At 48.6% G+C, this 17,406-nt stretch overlaps 4 protein-coding genes across 5 annotated transcripts; 3 read left to right on the top strand and 1 right to left on the bottom strand.

Moving 5' to 3' along the window:
• Positions 1-61: 61 nt before the first annotated feature.
• On the bottom strand, positions 62-2,796 carry pacc1 (proton activated chloride channel 1). The gene is made up of 8 exons (XM_011619833.2): positions 2,577-2,796; positions 1,877-1,988; positions 1,580-1,789; positions 1,353-1,507; positions 1,146-1,288; positions 917-1,058; positions 721-828; positions 62-655 (listed from the first exon to the last, which is right to left on the bottom strand). The coding sequence occupies exons 1-8, from the start codon at positions 2,598-2,600 to the stop codon at positions 488-490; spliced, it is 1,062 nt and encodes a 353-aa protein (XP_011618135.2). The 5' UTR covers positions 2,601-2,796; the 3' UTR covers positions 62-487.
• A 400-nt stretch (positions 2,797-3,196) lies between these two features.
• On the top strand, positions 3,197-4,474 carry nenf (neudesin neurotrophic factor). Its single transcript, XM_003978487.3, has 4 exons — positions 3,197-3,494; positions 3,592-3,652; positions 3,839-3,942; positions 4,149-4,474. The coding sequence occupies exons 1-4, from the start codon at positions 3,354-3,356 to the stop codon at positions 4,323-4,325; spliced, it is 483 nt and encodes a 160-aa protein (XP_003978536.1). The 5' UTR covers positions 3,197-3,353; the 3' UTR covers positions 4,326-4,474.
• A 150-nt stretch (positions 4,475-4,624) lies between these two features.
• On the top strand, positions 4,625-12,324 carry ezra (ezrin a). The gene is made up of 13 exons (XM_003978488.3): positions 4,625-5,355; positions 6,459-6,542; positions 6,894-6,989; positions 7,088-7,362; positions 7,480-7,563; positions 8,417-8,563; positions 8,873-8,969; positions 9,200-9,363; positions 9,434-9,564; positions 10,068-10,228; positions 10,391-10,483; positions 10,604-10,843; positions 11,324-12,324. The coding sequence occupies exons 1-13, from the start codon at positions 5,344-5,346 to the stop codon at positions 11,486-11,488; spliced, it is 1,749 nt and encodes a 582-aa protein (XP_003978537.1). The 5' UTR covers positions 4,625-5,343; the 3' UTR covers positions 11,489-12,324.
• Positions 12,325-12,558: 234 nt separating this feature from the next.
• On the top strand, positions 12,559-17,391 carry kcnk3b (potassium channel, subfamily K, member 3b). Of its 2 annotated transcripts, XM_011619834.2 has the most exons (3): positions 12,559-13,214; positions 14,266-14,793; positions 14,936-15,118. In XM_011619834.2, the coding sequence occupies exons 1-3, from the start codon at positions 12,932-12,934 to the stop codon at positions 14,971-14,973; spliced, it is 849 nt and encodes a 282-aa protein (XP_011618136.1). In that variant the 5' UTR covers positions 12,559-12,931; the 3' UTR covers positions 14,974-15,118. The 2 variants fall into 2 exon arrangements, with proteins under 2 accessions (XP_011618136.1, XP_003978538.1); XM_003978489.3 differs by having other exon boundaries at positions 12,560-13,214; positions 14,266-17,391.
• Positions 17,392-17,406: the final 15 nt, after the last annotated feature.

Below are 17,406 nucleotides of genomic sequence, written 5' to 3'. Positions count from 1 at the left end.
GAATGTTCAATGACGTTTTTAAGTTCCGTGAAGTAACCTAAAAACTACAATAAGATAAAAGGAGAATGGCCAAAGAGGATTTTTTATTATTTTAAATTAAATTTACTTGAAACAGATTCAGTGATACACTGCAAAAAGCAAATCTGGTGATGAACACTATTTCAGATCAAATAACATTCAGAGTAGTGATACACATTGATTTTCTCTGATCACAGCAAAGATGAAGATCAGTGAGAACAAAGGCAGCGGTGTCATTCCTTGAGTTATTTAAGTATTTAAACCTCTTTGTAACATGTTATATGTCTAAGAAATAGTAATGACCAAACATCCACATAATATTCAGTAACATTCCCTTTAAGATGACAAAATAATACATTGTGCTTTTAAAACAGTTTTTAAAAGCAAGAGTTCTTCTGAAAAGCAAGAAAACCCCAAACTAGTCAACCTGATCATTCCTCTTCAAAATGATGAGGCGCGTTTGTGATGCTCAGTTATCGGTGACTTGCTTCAGCTCCCGTTCTTTATTCCTCAGGTGCCTCTTACGCATCCTGATTATCCACTGAATGGTGAGTTTGGCGAAATTAGCAGCCTTGAACAGAGCCATGAAAACCCCAGATAAAATGGCGATGGAGCTCCAGGGATTAGCCGTCACGATCTGTTTGGGAGGAGAAAACCGGCTTTACAGCTCCGACAGGAGACGATGCAGCCAGGAAAACTCACCATCTTATTCTGTTGTATGTAAGGATCCCGCCACTGGAAAACAGCAAAGTAAAGCTGGTTGATCTGCTCTGCCGCAGGACGGCGGTCGTTAAACTTCACCACGGCCGACTGGAAGAATCACACAATTAACCAAGTTCAATTAGCGACCGTGCGGCGTCTGGACGTACGGCGGCGCCACTCTGGCGAGGGGAAATACCTCTTGACGGAATTCCACGGAGTCATTTTGTTTCCCGAACGTCTTCACCAGAGACATCTTGACCCAGGTTCTGAAGCCTCCAGAGAAGGTCCACCTGGAGCAGTTGGTCTCACATTCCCCCATAAACCTTGATTTGTTCTGACTAGAAGGCCAGAAAAGCGCGTTCATTCTAACATTCTGTCGTCAGGTTACCATTTAAAAACAATTACCAGCTTTTCGGTGGACTCACCTGTCAATCAAGTCAGTGAAATCAGCAAAGATCATGTAGCTGATGGCGCTGAAGTCCTCTCCTGTCTCATTAGAGCTGAACTGCATGAAGACCATCTCTTTACTTCGCACTTCAGACGGGCCTCGGACCACCAGAGCTCGTTTCTGTCCATCAGAAAATGTGACAGACAGTCCGAACAACAACAACGGAGGCTCTTTGAGCGCTAACCTCTCCTTGACTGGAGAAGGGCCCGACGTAGGTGACCTCCGTCACCACACAGTCGATCTCCTGAGGCCGGCCCGGCTCCACCACAGGGGGGATGTCGTTGTGGTAGTAGTGACTGCAGCTCAACAGCTGAGCGTTGCCGGGATACAGAGCGATTCCTGCACACGGGGAAATGCCCATCAGGGATCATGTGGGAGCAGGCGCCGCCCGCTGAGGTGGTCCGTACAGACCTGGTCGTGGAAAGGAGTCCACCTCCTGGTAGGTGACGGACATGACGGGGTTCTTCAGCTTCTCCAGGACTTCAGAGATGGTCTGGTAGGCCAAGAACGCAGCCAGCGCGGTGAGCAGCAGGTAGATGAGGATGAGGAGGACTGTGAAGACGTTCTTCACGCACAGTTTACTGAACCTCCGCGATCGGGAGCTCTCCTGTCTGTTGTCATCTGTGAGCAAAGATTAAAGCCTGTGAGTGAGACGCGTGAGACGCGTGCGCGGCGGCGGGCTGCGGCAGAGGCGCGGCGCAGGGTTACCGTCCGGCGACACGCTGTCGTTCGGCTCCACTTCCTCCGGGCTGTCGATGACATCATCAAAACAGTTCGGGACGTCTTTGTTGCCGTCGTCTTCGTCATCTTCATCGATGAACTGTGGCGTTAAAGAGCAGCGGGTCAGAAAGAACAGTTGTGTCTCCAGGCCTCCGGAACTCATCCAGCTTCCTGTCGCACAGCCGCAGGCTCGAAACTACAACCTTTGTTTGCGTTTCCATTATTCAAACGACACATTTTAATGGTGTTTAGCATTGCTGCTGGTCCGCAGGACGAGTTGTAGGAAAAGAGATGATTCAGCAAATTTCAAAATCAAAACTAAAGCAGGATTAGTGTGTGTGTGTGTGTGTGTGTGTGTGTGTGTGTGTGTGTGTGTGTGTGTGTGTGTGTGTGTGTCTAAAGACTTCTCATCCCTCATATCGGCGCCTATTTAACCCTGTTTACCCCAAAAGGAGGATCTCATTAGGGAGAATCCTGTTTTGTGGCCTTTAATGATTATTTGTCCAATATTTCGGACACTTAAAGGATGATCTGAAAGTTTCAGGGACAAACAGCGGAGTCAGCTGAACGATCACATGACCTCGGAGAGCGGCTGACCTCAGCCATGCTGGGACCATGTTGACTGAAATACGTTTGTGAGGAAGAGACAAGCTGAAACCACACTGACAGTTTTCAGAAAAGGTCAAACCTCTCGGTAAGAGTTCCTGCGCATTCCTTCCTCCCTCGCTTGTATTTAGGGAACCAAACACGAGCAGGGCTGCTCCGCTATTCCGGCGACTCCGACCTTCTTCCACGGACCGAGCAGGACATTTTCATGGACACCATCCCCACGACACGAGCTTTGGCGGAGTTTTGAGGTCTTTTGCAGTCACAACACTCGGAGCAGAGCCCGTCCCCTGAGCTCCACCGACGGGCCGCGATCCAACAGGAGGAGTGAGGATCCTCGACGCGAGTCCCTGGTTTCCTTCCCTCTCGAGGAAGCTGATCCCATCTATCTCGGATTAACGCATCCATTCAGGCGTTCTTTGTTTCGCAGTCTTCTCTCCAGCAAATTAGGCGTGATTTAGTACATCATTTATTTTGTTACAGTCTTATTAAAAGATTTTACAAATGTAATTTTTAAAAGTTACAGTTAAATTAGTGCTAAGCTGCTATTGCCGGGATGGGAGCGCGTGAATGCAACATAGAGGCCGATCTGACACTGATTAAAAGTATAATCTACAATCAATATTACATATATCTCAAGCAAAATTTTAATTTCCGTCGTACTTTTATAAAAGATTTTAAATAAACTGACCTATTTTGGAGATATAAATCGATCCTCTGTTTCGACTAATTTATTTACAATTTAGAACCAAAAAAGCCAAAATTTACGGAAACTTCGAATGCAGCATGAACTCGGGGGCGGGATCAAGGTAACCGGAAGTGGGTCCAGCGTCAAACTCGCGCAAACAATCACCGCGCCATGGCAACGGCGACAAGTTTTATTCTGCTCATTGTTGTTTCTACGGCCGTCGCCCAAGATGTTACCTTGATATCCAGGACTTCCAGTCGACCCGTCCGCCTCTTCACCGAGGAGGAGCTGCAGAGCTACGACGGAAGTGAGGTAAGCATCCTGCTCGGCTTCCGGGCGTCTTTGATCAATATCAGGTATTGATGAGATGTCTTCATTCCCTTGTTTTTCCTCCAACGCCCTGTCTAAGGAGGGAAAGCCCATTTATATGGCAGTAAAAGGAGCGGTGTTTGATGTCACTGGGGGTAAAGGTAAATAGAAAGTTCAACCTCCATCTCATGATTTACTCCATAAAAAGGATTCATTTTTTTCAAACAACCCTTCAAATGTTTAGTTCACCTCACTAGAATTCTCCTAAATCATTAGCAGGACGTGATTTGGCTGAGAATATCCAAACTACTATAACGTTTTAACCAGAATTATGTCAATAAATGCAGAGTTTTATGGGAAAGATGCACCGTACAACGTCCTGGTGGGGAAGGACTCCACTCGGGCCGTCGCTAAGATGTCGCTGGATCCATCAGACTTGACGTCAGATGTGGTAAGTTCATTTTAAACCCCCCCCCACACACACACACACACACACACACACCCCGTCGACGTGGTGACTTATGGTGGTGGAGCGGCTTGGTCACCTGACTCAGTGTTGACTGTGAATTCCTGACTAACACCCTCGTTTGTGGCTGCTAACGCTGCGTCGCATCACCCAGTCCTCCCAGCTAACAGCAGCAAGTCCTCCATCTGCAGACTGGCCTCTCTGAAGAGCAGCTGGAATCTCTGGAAAGCGTGTTTGAAGGCACCTACAAAGCCAAGTATCCCATCGTGGGTTACACAGCATCCCGCATACTCAATCCAGACGGAAGTCCCAACAAAGCCTTCCAGCCGGAGGACCAGCCTCATTTTCTGATCAAAGATGAGTTTTAAATCTCAGTTTGGGTTATTGTTCCTGAAGATTTGACAGTTCCTTGAAAACTAGTGATGGAAACACATTTGTTGACTGAACTGGAACTATATTTATTCCCTCACAATGTTCATGTCTAAAGGAATAATAAATGTGTAGACGTGTGTGCGTAGATCCTTGTGCACTCTTTCATTCGCTGTTTCAGGGAACCTCAGAGCATTAAGAAGAAATTAGGGGACTTGTTTTATAGTGACCGGAACAATACGGGTGTCACATCGATAACACTCCCGCAGGGTCACATGTTCTTAATGTGGGATTTTTAATGCACATTTACATTTTTTGCGTGCAGCAGAACACCATTAGCTAACGAACACGAGCTAAACAAGCTGCAATCACAAGACTTGTGTGCACTGAAGCAGCAGGCAGGTCCAATGGGTTATTGACATTTGGTCAGATGGGCATATTTACCAGCAGTAAATATGTAGTAAATATATATGAAGAGAGGTTTATAACCCTGACACAGTCGAGAAAGAGCGTTCTCTTTGTGTCCTGCTCTTCCACCAGCAGATGAAATCAGCTGTGATGGTGGAGCGCCGTTGTTTATGAGCACAGATCTGCAGCTTCTAGAGCGATCCTTGTGTCCTGTCTGGAGGTCGGCTTCGGTCCCCTCGCAGCAGCCCGTGACTCACTCGTGTCGCCGCCAAACAGCAACACAAATAGTGCGTCCGGCCTATATAACCTCCACTCTCCGATCAAAGGTCGGAGCGTTCCAGGGGCTGAGCTAGGTGGCGTCTTTGGGTGGAGCTGTGCGCCTCGTCCAGTGGTGGCTGCGCTAACGAGTCTGTTCAAGCTCGGCCTCCCACGTCACGCCCAGCCAGCCACAAGCCCAGTTCAAAGGGCGCCGGCCCAGCCCCTGAGCCTGCCAGCGAGAGCGGAGCGGCATTCTTTATCAGGTGGATGTCCTGCTGGGATCGCTCACTGCAGCCTCGCTCAGCCTGGAAACACCTTCTTCTGCTGGAGCTCACGCCACCCTGAGCCAGGATGCCCAAAACGGTAAGACTTCTTCAGCTACACGTGACCGCGACGTACGTTAAAGCGCTGAGCTCTCCTCGCTGTAGACCATCACGCTAGCCTCCAACTCTGTGATCAGTTCTCCGTCTGAAGCAGCCTTGAGCTGGGGAGCTGTTTTAAAGCTTCCATTTTTTGGCTTTTACTCATTAACCACAGGCAGAGTTTGACCCTGAGGCTTTGGTTCCTCCGGGATTTAAGTGAACTGAACCGTGACTTCACCCACGTCCTCACTGATACTGTCACACAGGTTCGAATCATCAGTTTCACCTCCCCAGGATGAAATTCATTCATTTACTGGTCACAAATCCCAAGTTGTGAGGAAGTTAGCCAAGTGTTGAGCATCAGGAAGCTGATAAGAAAGGGCAACATGGGCAACTGGTGCTTTTATTGAGCCTCCATGAAGGAACGCTGCTGCGATCCACATCTGACAAAGTCTCTGGCCCAACTTTTCAACACCTGATTGTGGAGGGTGGCTGCTCCCATTAATGCAGTTAGCAGAGTCAATGATTGCAGAAACAGTTCTGACTAATTCTGAGGAATGCAGCCACAGGAAGTGAAGAACTTAGCGAAGGTAGAGGATCATTAAAGGAGGGACTGTTCCATAAATGAATGTTCCAGTTTCAGTTGTCCAGGTTTCACCGGGTTTATCTTTATGACTCCTGGGGCGTGCTTCAGGTTAACTTCATAAAAGGATTGTGTAACTTTTGCTAGCTTGGCCTGCAGGCCGAGGCCCCGCAGCTTCCACAGGGGTTTAGAAGAACATGAAGACGTTCTGTCTCCTGTGGCTGAGCCACTTCACGCTGCACAAGCTGCAGGGCTGAATTCAGCTTGGCAGCCCGTCGCTGTCGTGACATTTAAATCTGCATCTGTGCAACCTTGTGGTGCCTTCCAAGGATAGTCCAAAGTCTAATTAGATAGCAAGCAATTATGGTTTATGAACAATCCACACGTCTCGGCTGTTTCCACCGAGGAGTTTCACAACCGCCTGACACACAAAACCTGCTTATTTTACAGAGGCGTGTTAAACGTCGCCATTTTGATCCAAACATTCATCCAAACATGTTTTGGGGTTTTGTTGAGTGCAGGTCAACGTGCGCGTCACTACGGTGGACGCAGAGCTGGAGTTTTCCTTCCAGCCCAACACCACAGGGAAGCAGCTGTTCGACCAGGTGAGTGCAGGAGCAGATGAGTCTTTCGTGATTCTTGCGTGTTTTCTACGTTAATTTTGGTCCCATCAGCACGAACAGTTACGTAATAGAGAGAATCTGCTCGTTTGAAAGTAATTAGCCCATCCCTGCTGATAACCACAGGTGTCATCTTAAAGCAGCTGAATAGAACGGACACCAGTGTACACACACACACGCACGCACGCACGCACGCACACCCACGCACGCACACACACGCGCACACACACACACGCGCACACACACACACGCGCACACACACACGCACACATTAGTGTGCTTCATCCTGAGACATTGTCTTCAGCGTTGACAACGAGTTTCCACTGATCGTGACAGATTGCTCGGACCATCGGCCTGCGGGAGACCTGGTACTTTGGGCTCCAGTACACGGACGTCAAAGGAACGACCTCCTGGCTGAATCCTGACAAGAAGGTGAGTCTGCGTTTTAGCAGGGAGGAGCAGAACACTTAGATTCTTGATTGGTTCTGATCCATTTAGAAGCTCCAACCTTTGGTGCCTGTTCGCTGCAGGTGATGTCTCAGGACATGAAGAAGGAGATTCCGTTGCAGCTCAAGATGAGGGTCAAGTTTTACCCTGAGGACGCGGCTGAGGAGCTGATCCAGGACATCACCAAGAGGCTTTTTTTCCTGCAGGTGAAGGAGAACATCCTGTCCGAGGACATCTACTGTCCCCCGGAGACCGCCGTGCTTCTGGCCTCGTACGCCATCCAGGTCAAGTACGGCGAGTACGACAAGTCCAAGCATCAAGCGGGTTACCTTTCATCAGAGCGCCTGTTGCCAAGGAGGTAAGCTGAGTTTCTGTTTAGTCCAGGTCAAAGGTCAGAGGTGTAATGCTGGTGTATAACAGCAGCAATGGCTGATGACTCCTCTGTAACGTCACTTCTGGGCTCGGTTCCCCTCAGGGTGCTGGAACAGCATCGGCTCTCCAAGGAACAGTGGGAGGACAGGATCCAGGTCTGGCACCAAGAGCATGGAGCCATGCTCAAGTGAGTGACGTGGTTTGGTAACCCTCACCCTCCTCACCCTCACCCTCCTCACCCTCACCCTCACCCTCACCCTCACCCTAACCCTCCTAACCCTCACCCTCACCCTCACCCTCCTCACCCTCACCCTCACCCTAACCCTCCTAACCCTCACCCTCACTCTCCTAACCCTCACCCTCACCCTCACCCTCACCCTAACCCTCCTAACCCTCACCCTCACCCTCACCCTCCTCACCCTCACCCTCACCCTAACCCTCCTAACCCTCACCCTCACTCTCCTAACCCTCACCCTCACCCTCACCCTCACATCTTCCTGTATTTACTTCCGTTTTTGCTCTTGAGCTCTGCGATCCTGTCATTCGCATTTATGACCACAGGGGGAGCTGTTGCGAAGAAATTGAACCAGAAATTAATTCATGTTTTCCGTTTGTATAATGTATTAAATGGGTACATAAATCTAAGGTTTTTTGTTTGGTTAAATTCGAAGTTATTCATGTGGGTGTTTGTTGTTTGGTGTTTTTGGAAGAGCAGCAGTGAGTCATTGAAAGGCATTCAGTGGTTGATGATTCCACTAAATCGTATCAATAGAAGTTGTTTTACTTGTACTAACAATTATTGTATTCAACTCAGAGCAGGAAGTGTCCAACTTCATTAGTGTTTGTGATCAGATTATCTTAGATTTGTTGTGTCAGTAATTGTTGGCTTGAAACTTGAAGGAGAAATTTGTGATTAGTGACACCATGATCAGTAATTAAATCCCGGTGTTGAAGAGCAAAGGCTGAGGCTCGTGACCGCAGTTTGGCATCTTAGTTCACACACTTTAAATCAACACTTTGCTTCCGTCTGTGTTTGACAGGGAAGAGGCAATGACCGAATACCTGAAAATCACCCAGGACCTGGAGATGTACGGCATCAATTACTTTGACATCAAGAACAAGAAGGGCACGGACCTGTGGCTGGGGGTCGACGCTCTGGGCATCAACGTCTACGGGAAGCAGGACAAGTGAGCCTCTCTGACATCATTCACTGTTTGGGCTGTACGGAGGGTCGCGGCTCGATGGTCCTCTGTGTGCTCGTGCTCGGGAGGGCGACGGGCGTGCGGTCGTTGACCTCCGCTGGCTTCTATTCCCGTCGGTCAGGTTTTGAAACAGCGCGTTTGACCGCGTGGCTGCTGTTTTTGAAGAGGCCGTTGGCCTCATTCCCCTGGTTGTGCTACAAGTTTCCACGTGATTATTTCAATCTGCCTCTAAATTTGGGAACAATCAAACTTCTGACACCTGAGATGAATAAATCGAACTTTTTCACCTTCTAGGCTGACGCCCAAAATCGGCTTCCCCTGGAGTGAAATCAGAAACGTCTCATTTAATGACAAGAAGTTCACCATCAAGCCCTTGGATAAGAAAGCTAATGTGAGTATGTGTGAGTGGAATGAGAAGACGATGAGAGCCTGAAGGTTTTAGGTGGAATGAGAAGACAATGAGAGCCTGATTAATAGAAGGTTTCAGGTGGAATGGGAAGACGATGAGGGCCTGAAGGTTTAGGTCTGACCAGATGCTAAAAGCAGCTTCAGAAACAAGCGTTTGATGCGCGTTTCCATATTATTGGAAATACGTGGACCAAAATTCTTTTCCTTTCCAAGGATTTCGTGTTGGTTGTCCCACGACTGCGGGTCAACAAGTGCATCATGCAGATGTGCACGGGGAACCACGAGCTGTACCGACGCCGCCGGAGCCCCGACACCATTGAGGTCCAGCAGATGAAGGCTCAGGCCCAAGCAGAGAGGCTGCAGAAGAAGATGGAGAGGTACGCTGGGCTTTACTCTGCTGCCGCCGGAGGCCTCAGATCCTGCAGCTAACAGATCTCCGTCCCACAGGGATCGACTGGAGAGTGAGAAGAGGAGGAGGGAGGCCATCGAGAAAGAAAAGGCCGACGTAGAGAAAGAGAAGAAGGAACTGATGATAAAGCTCTATGAGTATGAAGAAACAACCAAGAGAGCAGAGAGGGGTGAGGCACAAGATCTGATCTGATCTGCTCTGATCTGATCTGATCTGCTCAGATCAGAGACTGTACACAAGTTTGACACGTTAAACACACAGACCCTGGAGGTGTTGGTGTTCACATGAACTCCAGACGTTCCTCAGGCTTCCTGCTGGTGAGGCTCCTCTTGTTTCCTGGTGACGTCTGCAGCTTCTGGGGGCTTTAAGGCTTCACTGCCCTCCTCTGTTTATCTGCCTCAAACACAGACGTGAACAGCAGGAACCTTAAAAAGAAGAGAATCAAAAGTGCTGAACTGGTGCTCAAAGTCTTAGTTTCTCTTAAAATCTCAGGTTGTAAAAAAAAAAAAATGTTTTATTAAAACCTGCACACGAGGTCAGCACCAGTAAATAATGGGAGAATGGTAGAAGAACCCTCACTCTCCAAAAGCACATTTATTTTTATAAAAAGAAACAGAAATGACAACAAATATTCAGATTTACGTGATATTAGTGGCTGTCGTCCTCCCGTAGAGCTTCAGGAGCAGCTGGAGAGGGCCATGAGGCTGGAGGAGGAGAGGAGGAGAGCCGAGCAGGAGGCGGCCCGGCTGGAGACTGAGAGGATGGAGGCCATAATCGCCAAGGAGGAGCTGGCCAGGCAAGCGGAGGACCAGCTGAGGAGCCAGGAGCAGCTGGTGAGTGCTCAGAGTCGTGAGAACAACTGCTGAGCTCAGCAGGTTTAGGTCAAAAGGGATCATTTGATCCAAAGATATAATGAGGATTTACTACTCTTGACTGGTGACGTGTCAGAGCTGAGCACATATTCTGAGATGTTCCACGCCCGTCCCCATCTGCAGGCTGCCGAGTTGGCCGAGTATAGCGTGAAGATCAGTCTGCTGGAGGAGGCCAAGAGGTCCAAAGAGGAAGAAGCTGAGTCGTGGCACAGCAAGGTGATGAAACACCTTCTACCCAAAGATGTTGTTCACTCCAGAGGACTGAAAGAAGTCCCTCGAGGGCTCAGCCCACATGGAGATCTGCTTGGATGAATTTACCCCTTCTCTTCACACCAGGTTGCAGAAGTGGAGGAGAATCTGGTGAGGACGAAGGAGGAGCTGCAGAACGTCAGGAGAGCTGATTCCATTCCCGCCTCCTCCTCTTCCTCCTCCGACAGCGAGAGCGACCACGAGCACAGCGAAGAGAACAGCACCTACAGCGCTGAGCTGCAGACGCAGGACTTCAGCAACCACCACATGGAGGAGGAGCGACTCACCGAGGCCGAGAAGAACAAGCAGCTGCAGGACAAACTGAAGGTGAGATGAGGAGCTGAGGGGGGAAATCCCAAAGCATGTATGAAGGGAGATCAAGAACCTGTCATCGGCCAGGGAAGCTGCTCCTTCACACATGGAGGTTGAGGCTCCTGTTTCATCCAGATGTTTGCAGAACATCTATGCAGAAGAGAGTTGACCTTCAACCAACAAAGTATTAGGCCTTGAGTTTCTTGGCCCACAATCACTTCCAACATTTGCAGGAGATCAGTTTTATTCTGTCAGTTTCCATTTTACGTGTTCTTCTGGTCGATATTTAACAAACCAGCCGTAGGTTCTAACAGATGCGTCCAAATACTTTATGTTCTAGCAAACGTCAGCACGTCCCGACCTTCCCGTCCCCTCCCCCACCACCTTCTCCTGAGCTCCCTCATTTCCTGGGGACCTCAGAGATTCGGACGCTTCAGTCTCGGGTGTGTTCTTGGGGACGTTGCATCCATAACTGGAATCTCTTCCCGTCCGCAGGCCCTGAGTTCCGAGCTGGAACAAGCCCAATACGAGAACAGGAAGACCCAGAACGACTTGCTCCATGCTAAAAACATCCAGGCCGGTCGAGACAAGTACAAGACGCTGCGGCAGATCCGTCAGGGCAACACCAAGCAGAGGATCGACGAGTTCGAGGCCTTGTAGAAACCCTTCAGACCCAAAGATCCGCTTGCTCCCCCGGAAATGCTCCACAAGTTTTATTTAATTGGTTCAAGTTTAGCTTGAAAACACTTTTGTTTGGTGCACCTAAACATCTCCATTGTTCTGTTCAGTCCAAATAAGAAGGGATCAGGACCCGGTGTGTTCCTGCCGCCTTCCGATGAAACCCACCCAAAGCAAGATGTTGCCCTTTTAACTCACCCAGATTTATTTAATGAACCAGTAGAATTAAAGAATCGTTATTGCTAATCGCTGATTTCAAGATGAGTTGTGCACGTTAAATATGTGGACCCGTTAGCGTGGTCAGAGTTTCTGTTCAACCTTAAAACATGATGACACAAATCCTTAGATCTTAGATTTTAAACTTCAATAAATGTTAATATTGCTGAGTCCGACTGAGATTATCGTGATTTGAAGTGATCTTATTCGCTGTTGATTTCTTTCCCAGAATCTCAGTCCTTTTCCCATGTTCCCAGCTGTGTGTTGTTCTGTTCTGCTCAGCAAGCTGTGGTTGTGCAACGGTGTCGTCTGGTTCTGCCTCCAGAGTGACGTGGAACCTCCACCAAGCCGCTCGTCCCCCCACATGCTGACCCACACCGGTAGAACACCACTGCGTAGCTCTTACGTAACGCTGGCGGCTGCTTTATGATCAAAGCCCTGAAAACTCCGTTCACAACTTTGTTGTTTTGCTGACAGGCAGACTAACGTCAGCGGTCACATGACCTGCTTGGTGGGGTAATAAGAATGTCAGAGGTTTCATTTCACTCATCAGCGTCTTTGTGTACAGAGATCAAGAAATAAAGTCTTACTAGTGAAACATCTGATCTGTCCTGTCTTATTGATCAAAGCCGAAGGGACCAGCCATCAAAGCAGGACCCCACACGTTTCCTTTGAATTTGGCTTCTTTTTCATCTTCTGTGAGGCACACGCATCACATCTGCCCGACCATCTTGGAGGAGATGTGACTGAAATATTTGTTCAGGAAAGGCTGGTTATCTGTTGGGTTGCCAGACAACTTGTGAAGCCAGTCGAGCAACTCTGTTTAAATAGCTGCTGAGTAAATATTTTATCTGCGAATGAACACATGTATCAGCCTGAAAGCAATAGTTGGACTAGCTGTTGAGTCTGGAACACATCTGCGGAAGGACAAGTCGGAGAAGATCCAGTTTGTTTTGACCTCGGGCGAGAAGAGAAGCAGCACAGAGAAACCTGCCTCTGGCCGTCTGTGGGATTGCCCTGCGTTCCTTTTCAGTGGATCTAAATATAAGTCGGTGACAAATAGTCCAAATTCAGTAGCAACCCAACTGTGACGTGGGGGTGGTTCTGAGAGAACGGCTCCCTCTCCAGTCTCCCCGCTGTCGGATCCAGAGCGCGTCAAGAGACGGTCGCTGTCTCCGCTCCTCACCGGCGCTTAGGCTGTTTGTCACCATGAAGAGGCAGAACGCTCGGACCCTCGCCCTCATCATCAGCATCCTCACCTACCTGGTGGTGGGAGCGGCCGTGTTCGAGACCCTGGAGTCCAAGCAGGAGAAGAACCACAAGAGAAAACTGGACGCCAGGAAGTCGGAGCTCCTGCGCAAATACAACTTGACCAAAGAGAACTTCGAGGAGCTGGAACACGTCGTGTTGCAGCTCAAACCTCACAAAGCGGGCGTGCAGTGGAAGTTCGCTGGTTCCTTTTATTTCGCCATCACTGTGATTACGACAATAGGTGAGCAGCTTTACCTCCCTGGCTCCTACACGCGCACGCACGCACATTTTGATAACTTTTGTATCGGTAGAAGCTTTACCGCTCTACTCCGGCGGAGTACAGGCGCTTCATATCTGATGTGTTCTAAAGCCATCTAGTCACCTCCACCAAAGGGTGAATTCTACCACATGTTCACTATTGTTCACTTGCATGTTTGTGAATGATTTCAGGCGGAGTGTTTAACCTGCTGGTAGTCTGCTCAGCCAAACCCTCCATCACTCGTACTTCCTTGTTAGACCGGAATTAGTTAACCACAAAAGCTAAGATGACCTGAGTAGTTCCTGGGAGTGAAGCGTTGTATCTCCAGTCCGAAGCACACAGGTGAACGCATCAGTCAGGGCTCAGGTGTGTATTTCCTAGGGTTTACCTTAAGAGTGGCGCGGTCCCCCTCCCTGAGCCGGCCCGCTGTGGGTCCACATTTAGAGGTCTTTATTTCCCCTTTCAGCGTTTCTCTCCATCATTTTTAGAGCTTAGCAGCACATTCGTGGAAGATACGTGGACGGAGTCCTGGAAAAATCCGTTTCCAACCTAAAGGTTGACAACTTTTACATAATCACCACTAGATGGGGCCAAATCTTATTCAACCTCTAAGGATTAGATTCTATATTTTGAGCAATGGTATTTTTCTAAAGATTATGTTGGGAAATTTGCCACTTATTTCTGATTTGTCATAATGAGCCCATTTAAAGGTGCATTACAGCATCAATTGGTTAAAGTTACATATAACAAAATTACATTTGCTTTATCATATGATGTAATTACACATTATTTATTCCATAAATATCAGTTGGTTTTGGATATTGGTTAGAAAACACGTGCACATGCATTCACTGTGAGTAGAACACCCTGGTCATGCTGGCTTTTTGGAATTTTTGGAGTTAAAAATAACTGTTCTGTTTTATTTACCCTTGCTAAACCGTTAAAGTGGGTTTACTGGTTAAGTTCTGCCAAACCCCTGAAACCATTTCATGATTGACCTTCACAATAACGGGACTCATCACTTCTCACTCAGGCTACGGCCACGCAGCCCCCAGCACCGACTCAGGGAAAATCTTCTGCATGTTCTACGCCCTCTTGGGGATCCCGCTGACCCTGGTCATGTTCCAGAGTCTCGGCGAGCGGATCAACACCTTTGTCAGGTACCTGCTGCACCGAGCCAAGCAGTGCCTGGGAATGCAGCGGACTGAGGTCTCCATGAGGAACATGGTCACGGTGGGCTTCTTCTCATGCATGAGCACCTTGTGTGTGGGAGCTGTGGCGTTCTCCTATTGTGAGGGCTGGAGCTTCCTGCACGCCTTTTACTACTGCTTCATCACGCTCACCACCATCGGGTTTGGAGACTACGTGGCTCTGCAGAGGGACAACGCTCTGCAGAACGACCCCCGCTACGTGGCCTTCTGCTTTGTCTACATCCTGATGGGCTTGACGGTGATCGGAGCGTTCCTGAACCTGGTGGTGCTCCGATTCCTGACCATGAACACGGAGGACGAGTGGAGGGACGCCAAGCAGAGAGCCTTAATGTCCGTCAGTAGCCCCAGAGGTGAGGTAGCTCATCTCTTACCCGTCCCAGCCTCGGCTGCGTCCACGCTCGCAGCAGAGGACGCCGCAAAATCAAAAGATTCCAACGGTGCCTACACCGAGGTGCTTCATTTCCAGACGTTGTGCTCATGTTTGTGGTACAGGAGCAAGGAGAAGCTGCAGGACCCCACACCAGCTATGATCCCCCCGGAGCTGAGCTTCTCTGATGCCTACATGCAGCAGAACAGTAACTGTCCTCACTACATGGAGCCCCTGTCAACAGGCTGCATTTGCAGTCCACGTCAGTGCTCTAGCATAAGCTCCATAACAACAGGCCTACACATTCTCTCCCCGTTACGAATGTTTAAGAGACGCAGCTCCGTGTAGCCTTTTCAATGCAGCAGATTGCAGCACAACACATTACGTCCACGCTGCCAAGGGGACAACAGATTCTTGGCAGTCTGCACAGCCAAGACATGACTGCAAGGAGATATTTGTGGTGCTATAATCTGAGTAAACCAACAGGAGGACGTGCAAAAGCAGCGAGCACACAAAGTGTGAATTCAGCAATCCCTTATTTAAATATCTGTCTGTGAATATGCAACGTGGTCTTCAGTCAGCTGTCAGGTGTCTTCTGGCTCCCGGAGGACTTCATCTGCAGGCGTGTTGGGCCACACCTGGAGCTGCAGGTTGTGGTTCCATCAGGAGCTTAGCTAGCAGCTGTCTGGAAGTGCCATTTTTGTGCTTTAGTTGTTGATGCTGGAGATGCTGATTGAGTTGGACTTCCGGGAATTCTCAATTGTAGCGTCGTCTCTTCTCCTGTGCAGGCTCACAGACTTGATTTGTCTTTTCTTCTTCTTCCCATCGTAATATCTTTGACCGATTCCAGCACCTCCCCATTTTCTCATCTAAACCGTCCAAACCTTTGGAAGGCTGACACATAACTCGCCGTGACTCATTCCCTCAGTGGCTGCATCTGTTTTTGTCATTTCTTGGTCCTTTCTGGACAGATTGTCCCTGCAGTCTGACGCGGAGGGGAAAAATCCCTCCTATAAACTGGGAAATGTTTAAATAATGACGCATGAACCTGCTGGATATTTATTTTCTTCTTCAAGAGTTTCATCAAGACTAGTTTTTCAGTGGCCGTGGGGTTACTACAGGCAGCCGAGGGTCACTGGATATCAGGGTGCTGCTGGGGGGCTTCAGGGTGTGTGGCCGCTGGTTGGCCACGTTGGTCACCCTTTAGTCCGAGATCACGCTTCTAAACAACCATCCAAGTAGATTATGCAGCAAAGAGCATATTTGTTAAACTGAAAGAGCAGAGTGATTCACGTGTTGTGGGGAGCACCTGCGTCTCTAATTATAGTTATCGATCTAACCCTAACCCTAACCCTCTCATGTAGAAGGAAACAGCGTTCGTTTACTTCCCAAAATGCTGAGCTGTCACTTAACTTCGTTCCGGCTTTCTGACTCTCTGACGTGTGTTAGTTTGGCAAATATGTAACCAAGCTTGTTCTTCCGTGACCTGGAGCCATCTGTGCGCTAGCAGGATTTACTTAAGTACCAGAAATTCAATGAACAACCAAAAGCAAATGTATGTGAAGCAGCAATTAACATCCAGAAGCTTAGTAAACTGCTCCTGTCTGGCCCTTAAGGCCAGGCCAGCAGCACCAGATCAGTGCTAACGCTGCTCCATGGTTTTACCCCGATGGACGGAGACGTCCTTCACAGCTAACCACCACGTCTTTTGGGTCCCCCAAGAAAACCAGGGCTTGAATGACTCCCAGCTATCAGCCGTTGCTCTGCTGCCGCTGTTGTGGCATAAAGGGGCCTCGCGGAAGTCAGACAGAAACGCACCGAGCTGGCTCAAATCTCCCGTGGATCAAACCAGAGATGGAAATTATTTTTAGCCGCAGTATGGAGCGGCAGCCGGGAGGAGCTTTTCAGTGTTGGGACAATGGATAATAGGTGGTTGTCAGTCAAAGATAATTACAACACAAAAGCAATAATTGACTGGGGGAGAAGAAATCAGCCTCCAGATACTATTTCTTGCATTTCTGGACTTTAATCCTCCAGTTGTTGGACACCACAATCTCACGTTGGCCCAGTAAACCACAACATGCGATTGGATTGTGGGACTTTTGTTGTCCCGTATTGTTGCCACCTCAGCCCGTCTCTAAGCTCAGCTTCTGTCTGTCGCCGAACATAGAAACATGCATCTTATCTGCACCAGATCACTGAAGCAACGACGTTTCCTCATTCTGCTTCGCTTTTAACACCAAGTGGCCCAGAAAACCCACAAGTACTGTATTCATTTAGGAGCCTCCAGCAGCTTTTTCTGTGTCTTTCCTCTTTAAATAAAGATGTTTTTTTAGCTGACCAGAGGCAGAACTTTTGGAGGCCATCTGAAAATTGTACTTGAAATTATTGAACAATTTTGTATTTGAACCTGCAACATGAGTGTGTGTGCACATGTTTTAATATTGTGTTAAAAAGCCTGAAAACGCTGACATTTAATTAAAAAACGACACTTCACAAAGAGGGTTTCCTAACAGAAGTGAAATTTGCAGAGTAGACTCATGACCTGTGTGTAGTGACAATAAAAGTGCTTCATCAGGTGCAGTGGTGTGATTTG

The sequence above is a fragment of the Takifugu rubripes genome, chromosome 2, assembly GCF_901000725.2.
Source record: "Takifugu rubripes chromosome 2, fTakRub1.2, whole genome shotgun sequence".
Taxonomy (NCBI): domain Eukaryota; kingdom Metazoa; phylum Chordata; class Actinopteri; order Tetraodontiformes; family Tetraodontidae; genus Takifugu; species Takifugu rubripes.
This window is presented reverse-complemented; position numbering and strand designations above follow the sequence as displayed.

What these genes read in the sequence shown, in the direction of transcription:
- ezra (XM_003978488.3), top strand. An exon ending in AACCAAGAGAGCAGAGAGGG is followed by an intron (nt 9,565 to 10,067) that starts GTGAGGCACAAG and finishes GTCCTCCCGTAG; the next exon opens with AGCTTCAGGAGCAGCTGGAG. An exon ending in TGAGGAGCCAGGAGCAGCTG is followed by an intron (nt 10,229 to 10,390) that starts GTGAGTGCTCAG and finishes CCCCATCTGCAG; the next exon opens with GCTGCCGAGTTGGCCGAGTA.
- pacc1 (XM_011619833.2), bottom strand. Translation starts at nt 2,600, where the DNA reads ATGCGCAGGAACTCTTACCGAGAG. An exon ending in GGACTCCTTTCCACGACCAG is followed by an intron (nt 1,508 to 1,579) that starts GTCTGTACGGAC and finishes CCCCGTGTGCAG; the next exon opens with GAATCGCTCTGTATCCCGGC. An exon ending in CCTTCTCCAGTCAAGGAGAG is followed by an intron (nt 1,289 to 1,352) that starts GTTAGCGCTCAA and finishes TCTGATGGACAG; the next exon opens with AAACGAGCTCTGGTGGTCCG.
- nenf (XM_003978487.3), top strand. Translation starts at nt 3,354, where the DNA reads ATGGCAACGGCGACAAGTTTTATTCTGCTCATTGTTGTTTCTACGGCC. An exon ending in AGAGCTACGACGGAAGTGAG is followed by an intron (nt 3,495 to 3,591) that starts GTAAGCATCCTG and finishes GCCCTGTCTAAG; the next exon opens with GAGGGAAAGCCCATTTATAT. An exon ending in TGATGTCACTGGGGGTAAAG is followed by an intron (nt 3,653 to 3,838) that starts GTAAATAGAAAG and finishes CAATAAATGCAG; the next exon opens with AGTTTTATGGGAAAGATGCA.
- kcnk3b (XM_003978489.3), top strand. Translation starts at nt 12,932, where the DNA reads ATGAAGAGGCAGAACGCTCGGACCCTCGCCCTCATCATCAGCATCCTC. An exon ending in CACTGTGATTACGACAATAG is followed by an intron (nt 13,215 to 14,265) that starts GTGAGCAGCTTT and finishes CTTCTCACTCAG; the next exon opens with GCTACGGCCACGCAGCCCCC.